Here is a 14,915-nt window from a genome sequence, read left to right as displayed (position 1 = left end):
CTTTGAAAAGATTAACAAAATTGCTAAACCCCTAGGTAGACTGAGTAAGAAATAGTTTTTTAAAAAAGAAAGAGAAGTCATAATTTGCCAACAGTAGGAGTAAAAGGGGATTTCAGATTCTACAGACATCAAAGGGATAATAATGGAATATTATGAAAAACTTCATGTCAATAAATTCAATAATGTAGATGACATGGGCAAATTCTTCAAAAATATAACTTAAAATTCATATAGCCTGGTGCAGTGGCTCACGCCTGTAATCCCAGCCAAGGGGATTACACTTTGGGAGGCCAAGGCAGCCTCCCGAGTAGCTGGGACTACAGGCGTGTGCCACCACGTCCGGCTACTTTTTGTATTTTTAGTTACAGATGGGGTTTCACCATGTTGGCCAGGCTGGTCTTGAACTCCTGACCTCAGGTGAGCTTCCCGTCTTGGCCTCCTAAAGTGTTGATATTACAGGCATGAGCCACCATGCCTGGCCTATTTAATTAAATTAATTAATTTATTTAGAGACAGAGTTTTGCCCTTGTCGCCCAGAATGGAGTGCAATGGCGCGACCTCAGCTCACTGCAACCTCCACCTCCCAGGTTCAAGTGATTCTCCTGCCTCAGCCTCCTGAGTAGCTGGGATTACAGGCACCTGCCACCATGCCCAGCTAATTTTTTGTATTTTTTTTTTTTTTTTTTTGAGACGGAGTCTCGCTCTGTCGCCCAGGCTGGAGTGCAGTGGCCAGATCTCAGCTCACTGTAAGCTCCGCCTCCCGGGTTCATGCCATTCTCCTGCCTTAGCCTCCCGAGTAGCTGGGACTACAGGCACCCACCACCTCGCCCGGCTAGTTTTTTGTGTTTTTTAGTAGAGACGGGGTTTCACCGTGTTAGCCAGGATATAGGTATACGCCAGCATGCCTGGCTAATTTTTGTATTTTCAGTAGAGACGGAGTTTTGCCATGTTGACCAGGCTGGTCTCGAACTCCTGACCTCAGGTGATCCGCCTGCCTTGGCCTCCCAAAGTGCTCGGATTACAGGCATGAACCACCACACCTGACCATATTCATACAGTGGGTTACTACTCATCATAAGAAAGGATTAAACTACTGACACACGACGGAGATGGATCTCAAAAACATTGAGTGAAACCTTAGAAGGAGTGTACATTTATATAATTCCATTGTATGGAGTTCTAGAAAACGCAAAGCTAATCTACGGTGGAAAACTATACAGTACAAAGGTTGCCTCTTGGTGAGTGGGGGCAAAAACTGAAGGGGCCTGAAAGAACTTTAAATGAATCTTGAACTTTAGTTAATATTCATACTGAAGTAATTGGGAGTGAAGTATACTTACGTCTGCAACTTACTTTGAACATGTCAAATAAGATCGATGATTACTTAGAGAGATGAAAATATGCACAGTCATCCGATCAAGCAAATATAGCAAAATGTCAACTGAGCTGAATATGTGGATGTTATTTAAATAATTATTTCAACTGTTCTGAATGTTTAAAAATTTTCATAATGAAACGTTGGGGGAAAAATTGTGCTTTCAATTCCTCTGTGCTCTCACGTTGCCTGTACAAACTGTAACTGAATTTCTATGAAGTAAGCCAAAGGAGCGGGGGTGCTATTCTCAGAGTCAGATTATCTTAAAAAAAAGTCTTAATATAAGAAATAAACTAAAGCATTCCTTCTCATCAAAGACGTAACTTAAATTGTATAGTGACTTTAGCTTCACACTGTATATATAATGACTCTGGCTCAGATTGGGGAAGTTCTGCAGCTTCATGCCCTGTGCCTTAGCTTAGATGCTTATTTTCAAGGTTAGTCATTTAAAGATGGGCACCTGCCCAGACTACAGCCTTAGCACAAGAAAATATATTCACTGAACTTGGCATCTCAGGGTGAAATGCAAAGCTCATACAATGTCAACAAATCAAAACACATTTCAAGGATGCCAAGAAAAACTTACCTTTTACTGTTCAGGAGGGGCAGTCACCTAAGAGATTACAGATCCAATGTTCATACCTTCCAAAAAACACCTTTTGAGTTTCATTACCTTTATCAAGAGATGCTCCAGCCATATGGTAAAAACTCAGTGCAGTGTCCACATCATTAATGTTCTTTAGGAAAGTAAAGAAGTTCTCCACCTCCTGAAATGTCAGACCCTGAAAGAGGAAAGACAGCAAGGTAAGGCAGGACCTATAACAAAAAGCAGCACAATATGCACAGGTGTGATTCACGTCTGCAAATCAGAACTTTATGCTCATGTCTGGAACAGAAATGGAATAAATTAGTCAAGGAATGTCAAACTTTTAAATAGCAGGGGAACAAACCTCTTGAATTCTACCCTGAGAAAGGCAAACTGGCTAGCTGCTTCCCTTTCACACGTAAAATCTGACAAAGCTGCTTACAGTGATGGCTGAGTATCTTTTTTTTTTTTTTTTTTGAGACGGAGTCTCGCTCTGTCACCTAGGCTGGAGTGCAGTGGCCGGATCTCAGCTCACTGCAAGCTCCGCCTCCCGGGTTCACGCCATTCTCCTGCCTCAGCCTCCCGAGTAGCTGGGACTACAGGCGCCTGCCACCTCGCCCGGCTAAGTTTTTGTATTTTTAGTAGAGATGGGGTTTCACTGTGTTAGCCAGGATGGTCTCGATCTCCTGACCTCGTGATCCACCCGTCTCGGCCTCCCAAAGTGCTGGGATTACAGGCTTGAGCCACCGCGCCCGGCCGATGGCTGAGTATCTTAATGAAAATATTTCTTTTTTTCTTTTTTTGAGACAGAGTTTTGCTCTGTCGCCCAGGCTGGAGGGCAATGGCATGATCTCGGCTCACTGCAACCTCTGCCTCCCAGGTTGAAGCAATTCTTCTACCTCAGCCTCCCGAGTAGCTAGGATTACAGGTGCGCACCACCATGCCCAGTTAATTTTTATATTTTTAGTAGAAACAGGGTTTCATCATGTTGGCCAGACTGGCCTTGAACTCCTGACCTCAGGTGATTCACCCACCTCAGCCTCCCAAAGTGCTGAGATTACAGGTCTGAGCCACTGCACCTGGCCTAATGAAAATATTTCTAACTATGCTCTCCAATTAGACACACTATCAATTATGACACTTCCTAATTGGGCTATAGCTACTTGACCTGTTATACATCTTAAGAAGTAAAATCAGAGTCAGGACTTCCAGTTTAATAGTCTGCTCACAGGCCAGCTAAGCTTTTTGAGGCTTAAGCTAATTAAAGAATCACCAAAGTCAGTGATACGCAGGGGAAGGGTGTTGGTATTTAGCAAAACCCAAGTAATGGGGAAGCTGTTCATTATCTCAAATTAAAAGCTACTCACAAAGTAATTTGCCACTTAACTTTAATGATATTCTGTGAATGAAGACTTTTTTTCAAAAGCTGTTCAAAGACTTGCTGATCTCTAATTCTACTTTCTATGATGGATCGAGGAAAAGTAGTTATAGAAATAGGGGCTACTGGGAATTCTTTTATTGGGAGGAAGATTCGTCCTATTTGCCTTTTCCCCGCTTCCCACGCATCATGCTGTGATAGAAATAAATGCAGTTTCTAAGAAAGGAAAACACTGGGAAATGTCCTAGATGTCCCAGACACTGATGTTAATGCCTTTTAATGAAGCATCAGGTCCTTAAAGGGCTGCAGATGTAGACTGGCTTCTACTTAGTGCTGTTCCTCTTGCAATTTTCATTTTCCCAAACTGCAGAGCCCAGGAACTCACATCAGGAACTCAGTAATAAGCAAATCTTAATACAATCTACAGTTCTTTCCTGGTACTCTCCAAACTGGGTCAATTGTATGTTTCTCATCTCATCAAACTGAAAGCTAAAAGACTGTATGAGGCTGGGTGCATGATTCATGCCTGTAATTCCAGCACTTTGGGAGGCCAAGGCAGGAGAATCGCTTGAGCTCAGTGACCAGCCTGGGCAACATGGCGAAACCTCATCTTTACAAAAAACACAAAAAAAGTTAGTGAGTGTGGTGTCGTGTGCCTGTAGGACCAGCTATTTGGGAGGCTGAGGTGGGAGGATCGCTTGAGCCTGGGAGGCAGAGGTTGCAGGGAGCTGAGATCATGCCACAGCACTCCAGCCTGGGTGACAGGGCTAGACGCTGTCTCAAAAACAAAACACAACAAAAAAGACTGTATGATTATGTCACATGATCTTTTATGTTTCTTTTTTCCCTTAGAATCACAGAACTTAAAAAACTTTATTGTGGAATATGATGACTATATAGAAAGGCACATAAAACATAAATGTACAACGTATCAAACTGATGAAAGTGAACACCCATAGAACCTTCATTTAGGTCAAGGAACAGACTATTATCAGCATCTCAGAAGCCTCCTCTCTCCCCACAACATGCCCCTTCCTAATCATAAACTCCAGCCCCTGCCCAACCCCTACTGACAATAACCACTATTCTGACTTTTAGGGAATTCATTTCCTTGCTTTTTTTAAAATAGCATTTTTATAAGTAAATAGCATATTTACAAAAACCATTGCTTAATTTTATCTACTGTGGAACAGCAGAAATGGAATCATGGAGTAGGCATTCTGTTATATATGCTTCTCTCTTTAAGATTTGTTCATGTTTTTGTGTGTATCTGTAGTTCATCAATTTTTATTGCTATAAACTATTTCATTGTGTGAATATACCACGATTTGTTTATTCATTCTATTTGGGCTGTTTCCAATTTTTGGCAATTATGAACAGTGGTTTATCTGTACTTAGCATTTATTCAAACATTTATAGAGTACCGGCCGGGTGTGGTGGCTCAAACCTGTAATCCCAGCACTTTGGGAGGCCGAGGCGGGCAGATCACCTGAGGTTGGGAGTTCAAGATCAGCCTGACTAACATGGAGAAATCCTATCTCTACTAAAAATACAAAAAAATTAGCTGGGTGTGGTGGTACATGCCTGCAATCCCAGCTACTTGGGAGGCTGAGGCAGGAGAGGTGAGCATGGGAGATGGAGGCTGCGGTGAGTCGAGACTGTGCCATTGCACTCCACCCTGGGCAACAAGAGTGAAACTCCATCTCAAAACAAAACAAAACAACGAAAAAACAAAAAACAAACATTTATAGAGTACCTACTATGTACCAAGTGCTGTAATTTTTGGTAGTGGGCTAGAAGGCCTATATTATATGCTTTTTCCCTAATTTGAGGTCACTCTCTTGGCTTTGCCTTAGAGCACCCAGAGTTAGGTCTCATTATGGATGCCATAGTATGCTATTTAATGCAGGCACTAGGTAGAATCAAATTTAGAGGACAATTCCATAGGATTAGAAGTACAGGTTGTACAATATCATTGCTTGTGGATGGACACATTAATAATTTTCCTTTCCCTTCCATCAAAAGACACATAAAGGTGGAAGCAACCCAAAAGTCTACCGACGGATGAATGGATAAACAACGCGGCGCATACGCACAATGGAATATTGTCTAGCCTTTAAAAGAAAGAAGATTCTGACACAAGCTACAGGATGATGGGCCTTGAAAACATTATGCCAAGTGAAATACACTAGCCACAAAGGACAAAAGATAGTACTATGTGACTGCACTAATACGAGGTACTGAGAGTAGTCAAAGATGGTGGTTGTAAGCAGCTGGGAGAGGGAGAATGAGGAGCTATTATTTAATTATTCAATGGGAAGGAGTTCTGGTTTGGGAAGATGAACGGGTTCCGGAAATAGATGTGTATTTTACCACATACAACACACATTCATACACAACATGCTAAAGCTCTTTTACTTTTCTTATTAAGGTATAAAATCCTGTAGGAGTTGGAGAGTTATGGGACTAAGTTATTGAAAGGGTTATTTGAGGCTAAAAGGTTAACATAAAAGTCCTAAAACAGTTAGGGCATGGTAGAAGAAATGTCTCCCACTCTGATGATCAACAACCTCTAATGTTTGTTAGTTTCTTTTTTTTTTTTGAGACAGAGTCTCGCTCAGTCACCCAGGCTGGAGTGCAGTGGCGTGATCTCTGCTCACTGCAAGCTCCGCCTCCCGGGTTCACGCCATTCTCCTGCCTCAGCCTCCCGAGTAGCTGGGACTACAGGCGCCCGCCACCTCGCCCGGCTAGTTTTTTGTATTTTTAGTAGAGACAGGGTTTCACCGTGTTAGCCAGGATGGTCTCGATCTCCTGACCTTGTGATCCGCCTGTCTCGGCCTCCCAAAGTGCTGGGATTACAGGCGTGAGCCACCGCGCCCGGCCTGTTTGTTAGTTTCTAATAAACCCTGTGAAACCTCAAATACTACAGCTCAAGACCGGAGTGCTTATGCTGTGAATTCTATGAGGACAGAGAGAGAGAGAGAGAGAGAGAGAGACAACAACCTAAACTGAATGGCTATTCATTTGGTGATTTAGAAAAAGAGTGGGCTGCAAATCACATTATATAACTATTAAATCTAAATATACAACACTATACTTTTATCATAAAGATATAATAAAAAATTTTATTGAGCACTTACTAATCACTTAGCATTATGCCAAGAACAGTGAGGGAAACTGCACTGGACACAGGCCTTGATTTTACGGAGCTTACTATTTAGATAGACCTCCTTAAAGAAAAGATGATGTCAGTCACAAAATTCTTATTTTTTTGGTAACTACTATAGTAAAAATCCAGAGGGCTATTAGAAAAAAGCTACAGTAAGACTATAACATGAGCTTTATGGCTGGTAAGATGGAAAGTGAAAGGATATGCTTATTGCAAATTGAGTTGTTTGGACACGAAGGCTACAGCTTATGAAACAATCTATTGGCAGGTGACTAGAACTGCAGACATAATAGTCAAAAGGAACTGTCTCTTAGAGGAGTTACTGTGACTAACTGTTCAACAAACTGGTTATCTATTTACCTTTGGAAAGATGGACTTATATAAAACCGGGCTCTAGGTGACTATAAAAAGAAGATAAGATTAATAATAGTTTGTAGAAAATAGATATATTTCTTTAGGATGTTTAAAAATTAATTTAACATTAGGAAGTCGTTAAGCAAGTAAATAGAATTGTCTCTCAAAACTAAAAGCAGGGCCGGGTGTGGTGGCTCACGCCTGTAATCCCAGCACTTTGGGAGGTCGAGGCAGGTGGATCACCTGAGGTCAGGAGTTCGGGACCAGCCTGGCCAAACATGGTGAAACCCTGTCTCTACTAAAAATACAAAATTATCTGGGCATGGTGGTGCACGCCTGTAATCCCAGCTATTCAGGAGGCTGAGGCAGGGGAATTGCTTGAACCTGGGAGGCAAAGGTAGGAGTGAGCCAAGATCGCGCCATTGTACTCCAGCCCGGGTGACATGAGCAAAACTCTGTCTCCAAAAAAAAAAAAAAGCAGTGGATAAAACTTTTAGAAGAAAACACAGGAGATGCTGAGCACAGTGGCTCAGCCCAAAGTGCTGGCCTGTAATCCCAGCACTTTGGGAGGCCAAGGTGGGCAGATCACTTGAGCCCAGAAGTTTGAGATCAGCTGGCCAACATGGCAAAACCCTGTCTCTACTAAAAATACAAAAATTAGCCAGCCATGGTGGTACGCGCCTGTAGTCCCAGCTACTCAGGAGGCTGAGGAATGAGAATTGCGTGAACCCAGGAGGTGGAGGTTGTAGTGAGCCAAGATCATGCCACTGCATTCCAGCCTGGGCAACAGTGAAACTCTGTCTCAAAACAAAAACAAAAACAAAAACAAAAAAACACATAGGATAATCCCAGCACTTTGGGAGGCCGAGACAGGCGGATCACGAGGTCAGGAGATCAAGACCATCCTGGCTAACATGGTGAAACCCCATCTCTACTAAAAATTACAAAAAACTAGCCGGGCGAGGTGGCGGGCGCCTGTAGTCCCAGCTACTCGGGAGGCTGAGGCAGGAGAATGGCGTAAACCCGGGAGGCAGAGCTTGCAGTGAGCTGCGATCTGGCCACTGCACTCCAGCCTGGGCGACAGAGCGAGACTCCGTCTCAAAAAAAAAAAAAAAAACAAAAAAAACCACACACAGGAGAAAATCTTCATGACCCTGACTAAGGCAAGAGTTCTTAGATGACACCCAAAGCACAATCCATAAAGGAAAAAAAACTGATTGGTTAGACTTCATCAAAATTTAAAAAATTTGGGCTTCAAAATAATGAGAAAACAGAAAAATCACAAGCTAGGAGAAAATACTTGAATATCATATATTTGATAAAGGACTTGAATCCAGGTCAGGCACGGTGGCTCACACCTGTAATCCCAGCACTTTGGGACACCAAAGCAGGTGGATCACCTGAGGTAGGGTGTTCGAGACCAGCCTAACCAACACGGTGAAATCCCGTCTCTACTAAAAATACAAAAATTAGCCAGGCTGTAGTGGGGGGCGCCTGGTAATCCCAGTGACTCAGGAGGCTGAGGCAGGTGAACTGCTCGAACCTGGGAGGCAGAGGTTCAAGTGAGCTAAGATTGCACCACTGCACTCTAGCCTGGGCGACAGAGGGAGATCCTGTCTCAAAAAAATAAAAAAAAAAAAGGACTTGTATCCAGAATTATATAAACAACTATTATAACTCAATATACGGGAAGTCCAACAACCTGATTTTAAAAAGATGTGAATAGACAGTTTACCAAACAAGACAAGTGAAAGGCTAATAAGTACATGAAACAATGCTTAGCACCATTAGGAAAATACAAATTAAAATCACAATGATATACCACTACACACCTATCAGAATGACTGTAAGAAAGCAGACAGACAATAACAGGTGTTGATGAGGGTGTGGAGAAACTGGAACTCTTGTACATTCACATGGAAATGTAAAATGGTTCCGCCACTTTGGAAAACGGTTTAGCAGTTTCTCAAAAAATTAAATTTACCATATAACCCAGCTACTTCACTCCTAGGAATCTTCAACAAAAATGAAAACACAGGTCTGCAGGATGACTTCTATGCAATGTTCACAGCAGCATTATTCCTAATAGCCAAAAACTGGAAACAATCCAAATGTGAATGGATAAATAAAATTTATCTAAGCAATAAAATGCCATTTACTCTTCTGCAATATAAAATAATAAACTATTAATATAAGCATCTACATAAACTTTAAAAATATTGTGCTAAGTAAAAGAAGCCAGACACAAAAGACTATCTTATTATATTATTGCATTTATATGAAATGTCCAGTAAATGCAAGTCTATAGAGACTGAAAGCCGTTTTATAGTTGTCTGGGGCTAGGGTAGAAATGAGTAATTGCCTGGGGCTAGGCAGAAATGACTGAAAGCTAGCAAGAGGGATCTTTTTGGTGTGATGGAAATGTTCTAAAACTGAATGGCAGTGATAATTGCATAACTGCAAATTCACTAAAAATCACTAAAATTACTAAAAAATCACTGAATTGTACAGTTAAAATGGATAACTTATGGTATATAAATTATACCTCGAAAAAAGTTGTTAAAAAATACAAAGCAGTCAGTGTAGATGAGAAAAGGAAAATGTAGCTTCCTTTGGAGTCAGCTGTAAAGCGAGATATCTAGTGCTGACAGGCCATGATGAGTGCAAACACACTGTAATGGATGATTCCCTCATCCTGCCTTTTAATCAGTCATAGCAAATCCATCTACCAGGAGCCAATCTAATTGCCCAAGTTCTGCCTGTGGCCCACTGAAGAAAACAGTCTCCTTCCTTCCTTATACCCCATGCCTCTCAACAATCTTGTCATGTATCCTCTGCTCAATCTCCTGCTTAGCTTTTTTTTTTTTTGAGACAGAGTCTCACTCTGTTGTCTAGGCTGGAGTGCAATGGAGCAATCTTGGTTCACTGCAACCTTCGCCTCCCAGGTTCAAGCAATTCTCCTGCCTTAGCCTCCCAAGTAGCTGGGAATACAGGCACCTGCCACCATGGCTGGTTAATTTTTTGTATTTTTAGTAGAGATGTGCTTTCGTCATGTTGGCCAGGCTGGTCTTGAACTCCTGACCTCAGGTGATCCACCTACGTTGGCCTCCCAAAGTGCTGGGATTACAGGCGTGAGCCACTGCGCCCGGCCTCTCCTGCCTAATTTTAAAACAATTTTAATTAATATTTTTATACCAGGTACAAAGCAATTCTTTCTGAATGCTGTCCTACATGTGGCCCATGTTACTTATTTCTTGGGTACCTTTCAGAGGTATTACTATGCCTGTCTTGCTCTAATAAAGCATCTTCCTATTGCAAACCCCAGACTTTTCTTCAACTGTTGCCTGGGAGCAGGGAAAATCATACCATTTCTGTTACTTATATTTCTACAAGTATCTAATCTTTCTGAAACATCACTTTCTTCATATCTTCATCTCTTCCACTCACAACATGTCCATGATTTCCTACTATCAACTGGACAAACCCCCAAACTTCTTTAGCCTGGGATTTACAGTCCTCCACCATCTGCTTCCATAACTTACCTTTCTAGCTATCTTCCTAAGAATCTTAGGCTGGAATCTGGCAACAGTGGTTTTGTTTCCCTAAAAACTTGTGCTTATTTAAACCATGGAGAATAAGGAGTGGCAACAAACAGGATGATTAGTAAGAAGATTATGGACTCTGGAATAAGAATAAAGCTTTGAACCCTGGTGCCACCTTCCTAAGACAGTGTGTGATCTCAGGTTAATAACTAAGGCTCAGAGGACTATTTCTCACCTGAAAAATGATAATTCTATCTAATATCTACCAAGCAGGTAGATAGATAAGGTATGTAAAATGTCTAGTACACAGAAAGTACTCCGTAAGTGGTAGGTATGAGTGCTTAGTAATTTGGCAGGCTAATTACTACAGAACTAGTGATAATGCATTTATTCTACTAAGCTCTGAAGTAGGCTGTCTTCTCTGGAATGCTAGAATATGTAGGATCTTGAGGGATAGGGAATAGAGGAAAAGTTGATGTAAATGAAATTCATTGTCAGGAAAGTAATAGAGGGAAAACTCATAAAACTAAATCTCCTACAGTAATTCATAGCTTAGTACTCCTTTGGGGGAAGTGCAGGTTTCAAAGCTAATTAGTAAAAAAAAAAAAAAAAAAAAAAAAAAAGGTAGAGTTCTAGACTTTTTAGTTTTATGGCCACATCTCACATGCTATACTACATAGTAACTGGCAGGCACATAATATTTGGAGTTAATGAGTTTTCAAGGGGTATGCTAGCAATTTCTAGAATCTGATATTCTACAGATGACTAACGTGGATCAAATATCTGAGAATAAGTGAAAAAGGTGAGCTCACATATATTATCCACAGATGATATGAAAACTTAATCATCTAATAGTTTTATTAGAACTGTTTGATAAGTACTAACTGCTTAATGGCTAGTAGCAGAATTAATAAGCAATCATATACACAGAAGGCTGTCGGGGATAGGGTTATGACAGGAAACACTTAGCAAAAGCAAATGTCTTTATAAGCTTCTGCTTGTCAAAATTCTACTCCACATTTAAGACCAAACTCGAATTGTACTTCCTCCAAGAAATCTTACTCGGTCTCTTCCGCTGGTTCTAATCTTCCTCCTTAGTGCTTCAAAAAGATCTCATACCTTTAATAGAGTACTCAACACATTTATCATTGCATTTGACAAGCACTTACCACCATACGGAGGACATGCAAAGATGAGTAAGGCACGGCTTTCAAGAAGCTCAAAGCTAAGTGAGTTGCCTTGCTTTACATTTGTTTAAAATCTGTTTCATTCCAGTAGGAATGCTAAGTTCTCTCAGGCAGACACTGGTGTGCTCACTACTGCATTCCCAGTATTTAGAAGAGTGCTTGGCACATAGTAGGTGCTCAATAAATATTGAATATAAATGTGAATATAGAATTATAGAGTTCTTTGCATACATATTTTTCTCTTACTAGACTATTACAGACTTAAGAAATAGATACAGTTGTGCCGGGTGCAGTGGCTCACACCTGTAATCCCAGCATTTTGGGAGGCCAAGGCGGGCGGATCACAAGGTCAGGAGATTGAGACCATCCTGGCTAACACAGTGAAACCCCGTCTCTACTAAAAATACAAAAAAATTAGCTGGGCGTGGCAGTGGGCACCTGTAGTCCCAGCTACTCGGGAGGCTGAGGCAGAAGAATGGCGTGAACCTGGGAGGTGTAGCTTGCAGTGAGCCGAGATCAGGCCACTGCACTCCAGCCTGGGTAACAGAGCGAGACTCCATCTCAAAAAAAAAAAAAAAAAAAAGAAAAAGAAAAGAAATATATATAGTTGTAAGGATAACGGATGGTCTTTTTCACAGCATCTGGCTTAGTGTCTTATACACAGCAATATCTGCCATTGAACTGAGTTATAATTTTCAATTTCATCCTTAAGAAGTTATTAGTAGCTTCTGCACTCATAGAGGATCACCACTGTGAATTACATTTATGAAGTCTCAGAAAACTCTTTGTTAAATAAAAACATAGTGGTTGTTCAGAGAATCAATAGAGTAATTTTTATCAAGCATGGCAGGTTCCCCAGTTCTTCAAACTATTACTTAGGGATAAAACAGCTAGGGACACTGATGGAGCATTGTATCTCCAGGGCAGTGACTCACAAGCCTAGCTTCACATTAGATTTACCTAGGAACCCTTTGTATTAGTCCGTTCTTTGCTGTTCATAAAGACATACCTGAGACTGGGTAATTTATAAAGGAAAGGTTTAATTGACTCACAGTTTTGCAGGGCTAGGGATACCTCAGGAAACTTACAGTCATGGTAGAAGGGGAAGCAAACATATCCTTCTTCACATGGCAGCAGGAAGAAGAATGAGTACCTGGTGAAGGGGGAAGCCTTTTATAAAACCATGAGATCTCATGAGAACTAATTCACTGTCATGAGAACAGGCTGGGGGAAACTGCCCCATGATTCAATTAGCTCCACCTGTTCCCTCCCAGGACATATGGGGATGATGGGAACTACAATTCAACATGAGATCTGGGTGGGGACACAGCCAAACCATATCACCCTTTAAGAAACACTTCTGGAATTTCTCATGCAGAGGGTTAAGAAAACCCCAAACCACTGATGCCCGGACTCACCTACTGAGCCTCTGATTTAATTGATTTGAAGAGGGCCCAAACAACCACACTCCTTAAAAATTCCTCAAGTGATCCCATTGTAGAGAAGCACTGCTTTAGAGGAACAGTATGATTAGGAGAAAAGCACTTTCTTATGGAAAAGACAAGATCTGGAATAGGAAGCCTTGGATTTTAGACCAGACTCTGAATGGGTTATTAACTTCTCTTTCTGTCTCTATATTCTCAAAAGCACAGTATCTAACAAGGCTGCTAGAAAGAAAGAGAAAAATGGCTGTGAAACATTTCATGGTCATTAATTTATAAGCAAAAATTTAACACCACCATTAGGACCTTCAACCTCTTAGGTCTTGTTTGATATCTTGATACAGAACCTCACACAGAAATTGATTAATGTCAGCCAAATGAAAACTTAGATTTTCATGTTAACAAATCCAAAGTGGAATAAAAGAAGCAATTAGAAAGCAGATGGCGATTCCCCTTTTATAGGAAATGGTCCTAGAGAGATGGACTCGTAACCTTAGGAGCAAAGGCCCTTCATTGACACTCACTTTAGTTAATTGCTATGTTCACAAACTATTTAATCAACATGAGAGGACAATCAATCTTAATCTCGTTGCTAACACAGGCTAGAAATTCTGGGCCAAAAGTAATTTAACACTGCAGAGTTTCATCATCTGACAAAATTTGTCCTTTCATTTTAGAGCTCTTTTGCAAGGTCCTTGGATCCTAAATTAACTCCTGTCAATGCTCAAATACTCTGTTCCTTCAAGGGAGATGTCTCCAATGCCCAATTTATTGCTTTTAAGTATAAATTCATAATGAAATATGAATTCATCTATCATGATAGATAATTAAAGTAAAATCAATATCTGGACCAACCTTTAAAAATAAGCCTGGTCAAAATAAAGGAGCATGTCTGAATGCAAACACTGTATTTCCAGCATAGGGGCTAAAAAATCCACCTATACATTCGTAATCAGTTTTTTGAAATTACGATTTCCAACAGACATGAGCTAAGTACTGGGTAGTGTAGAAGTGCTCTATGGGAGATAAATGTTTTTTCTCTGTCACTTTCCATTAATGATGAGTTTTCCCCACAGCCAAGAAAACACCTGCTGTGGGAAAAGGCTGCACTGAGTTCACAGAAGCTGACACTTCCTCTCAGAGTCCAGCCTGCCCTCATTTGCAGCCCACAGCCTGGTTCAGAGGTCCTTTCAACTTTTCAACATCCAAGACAAGGAGGAAAAAGTCTGGCTGATAAGAAGGGCTTTCCACCAAGTTGGGGCAATGCTATGCATACAAGATTTCTTGCACAAAGACTAACTAGGAAAACTGGGACAAGCACTAGCAATCCTCTATCTTATTTTCAATTATTGAATCTTTAAAGCTAGAAGGGCCCTTACAGCAAGCATCTAGGATAAGCCTCTCAATTCATGAGGCCAATAAGGTTAAGTGATTTATCTAATGACTATGGAAACCTCTGAGGCAGAAGTTGATCTCAAGTTTTCCATCTTCATGCCTACCATGCTACACTACCTTGGTCATATGGTTTGGCTGTGTCCCCACCCAAATCTCGAATTGTAGCTCCCATAATGCCCATGTGTTGTGGAAGGGACCTGGTGGAAGGTAACTGAATCATGAGGGTAGATCTTCCCTGTGCTGTTCTTGCGATAGTGAATAAGTCTCACAAGATCTGATGGTTTCAAAAAGGAGTTCCCCTGCACATGCTTTCTTTCTTGCCTGCCTCAATGTAAGATGTGTCTTTTCATTTTGTTTCTTTTTATTTTTTTTGAGACGGAGTTTTGCTCTTACTGCTGAAGCTGGAGTGCGATGGCGCGAACTTAGCTCACAGCAACCTCCGCCTCCTGGGTTCAAGTGATTCTCCTGCCTCAGCCTCCTGAGTAGC

General features: G+C 41.2%; 1 protein-coding gene across 5 annotated transcripts in view; it reads right to left on the bottom strand.

Annotated features, from left to right (window-relative positions):
* The window catches only part of MICU1 (mitochondrial calcium uptake 1), a 264,556-nt gene that overhangs the window by 50,985 nt on the left and 198,656 nt on the right, over positions 1-14,915 (bottom strand). For all 5 annotated transcript variants that reach the window (XM_065520916.2, XM_005565558.5, XM_005565557.5 and 2 more), the window contains one exon: positions 2,049-2,157. In XM_065520916.2, the coding sequence (XP_065376988.1) occupies positions 2,049-2,157 (109 nt within the window). The remainder of the gene's footprint in view (positions 1-2,048; positions 2,158-14,915) is intronic.

Source organism: Macaca fascicularis, chromosome 9 (assembly GCF_037993035.2).
Source record: "Macaca fascicularis isolate 582-1 chromosome 9, T2T-MFA8v1.1".
Taxonomy (NCBI): Eukaryota; Metazoa; Chordata; class Mammalia; order Primates; family Cercopithecidae; genus Macaca; species Macaca fascicularis.
The sequence above is the reverse complement of the archived record's forward strand: the minus strand, read 5'-3'. Positions and strand labels throughout refer to the sequence as shown.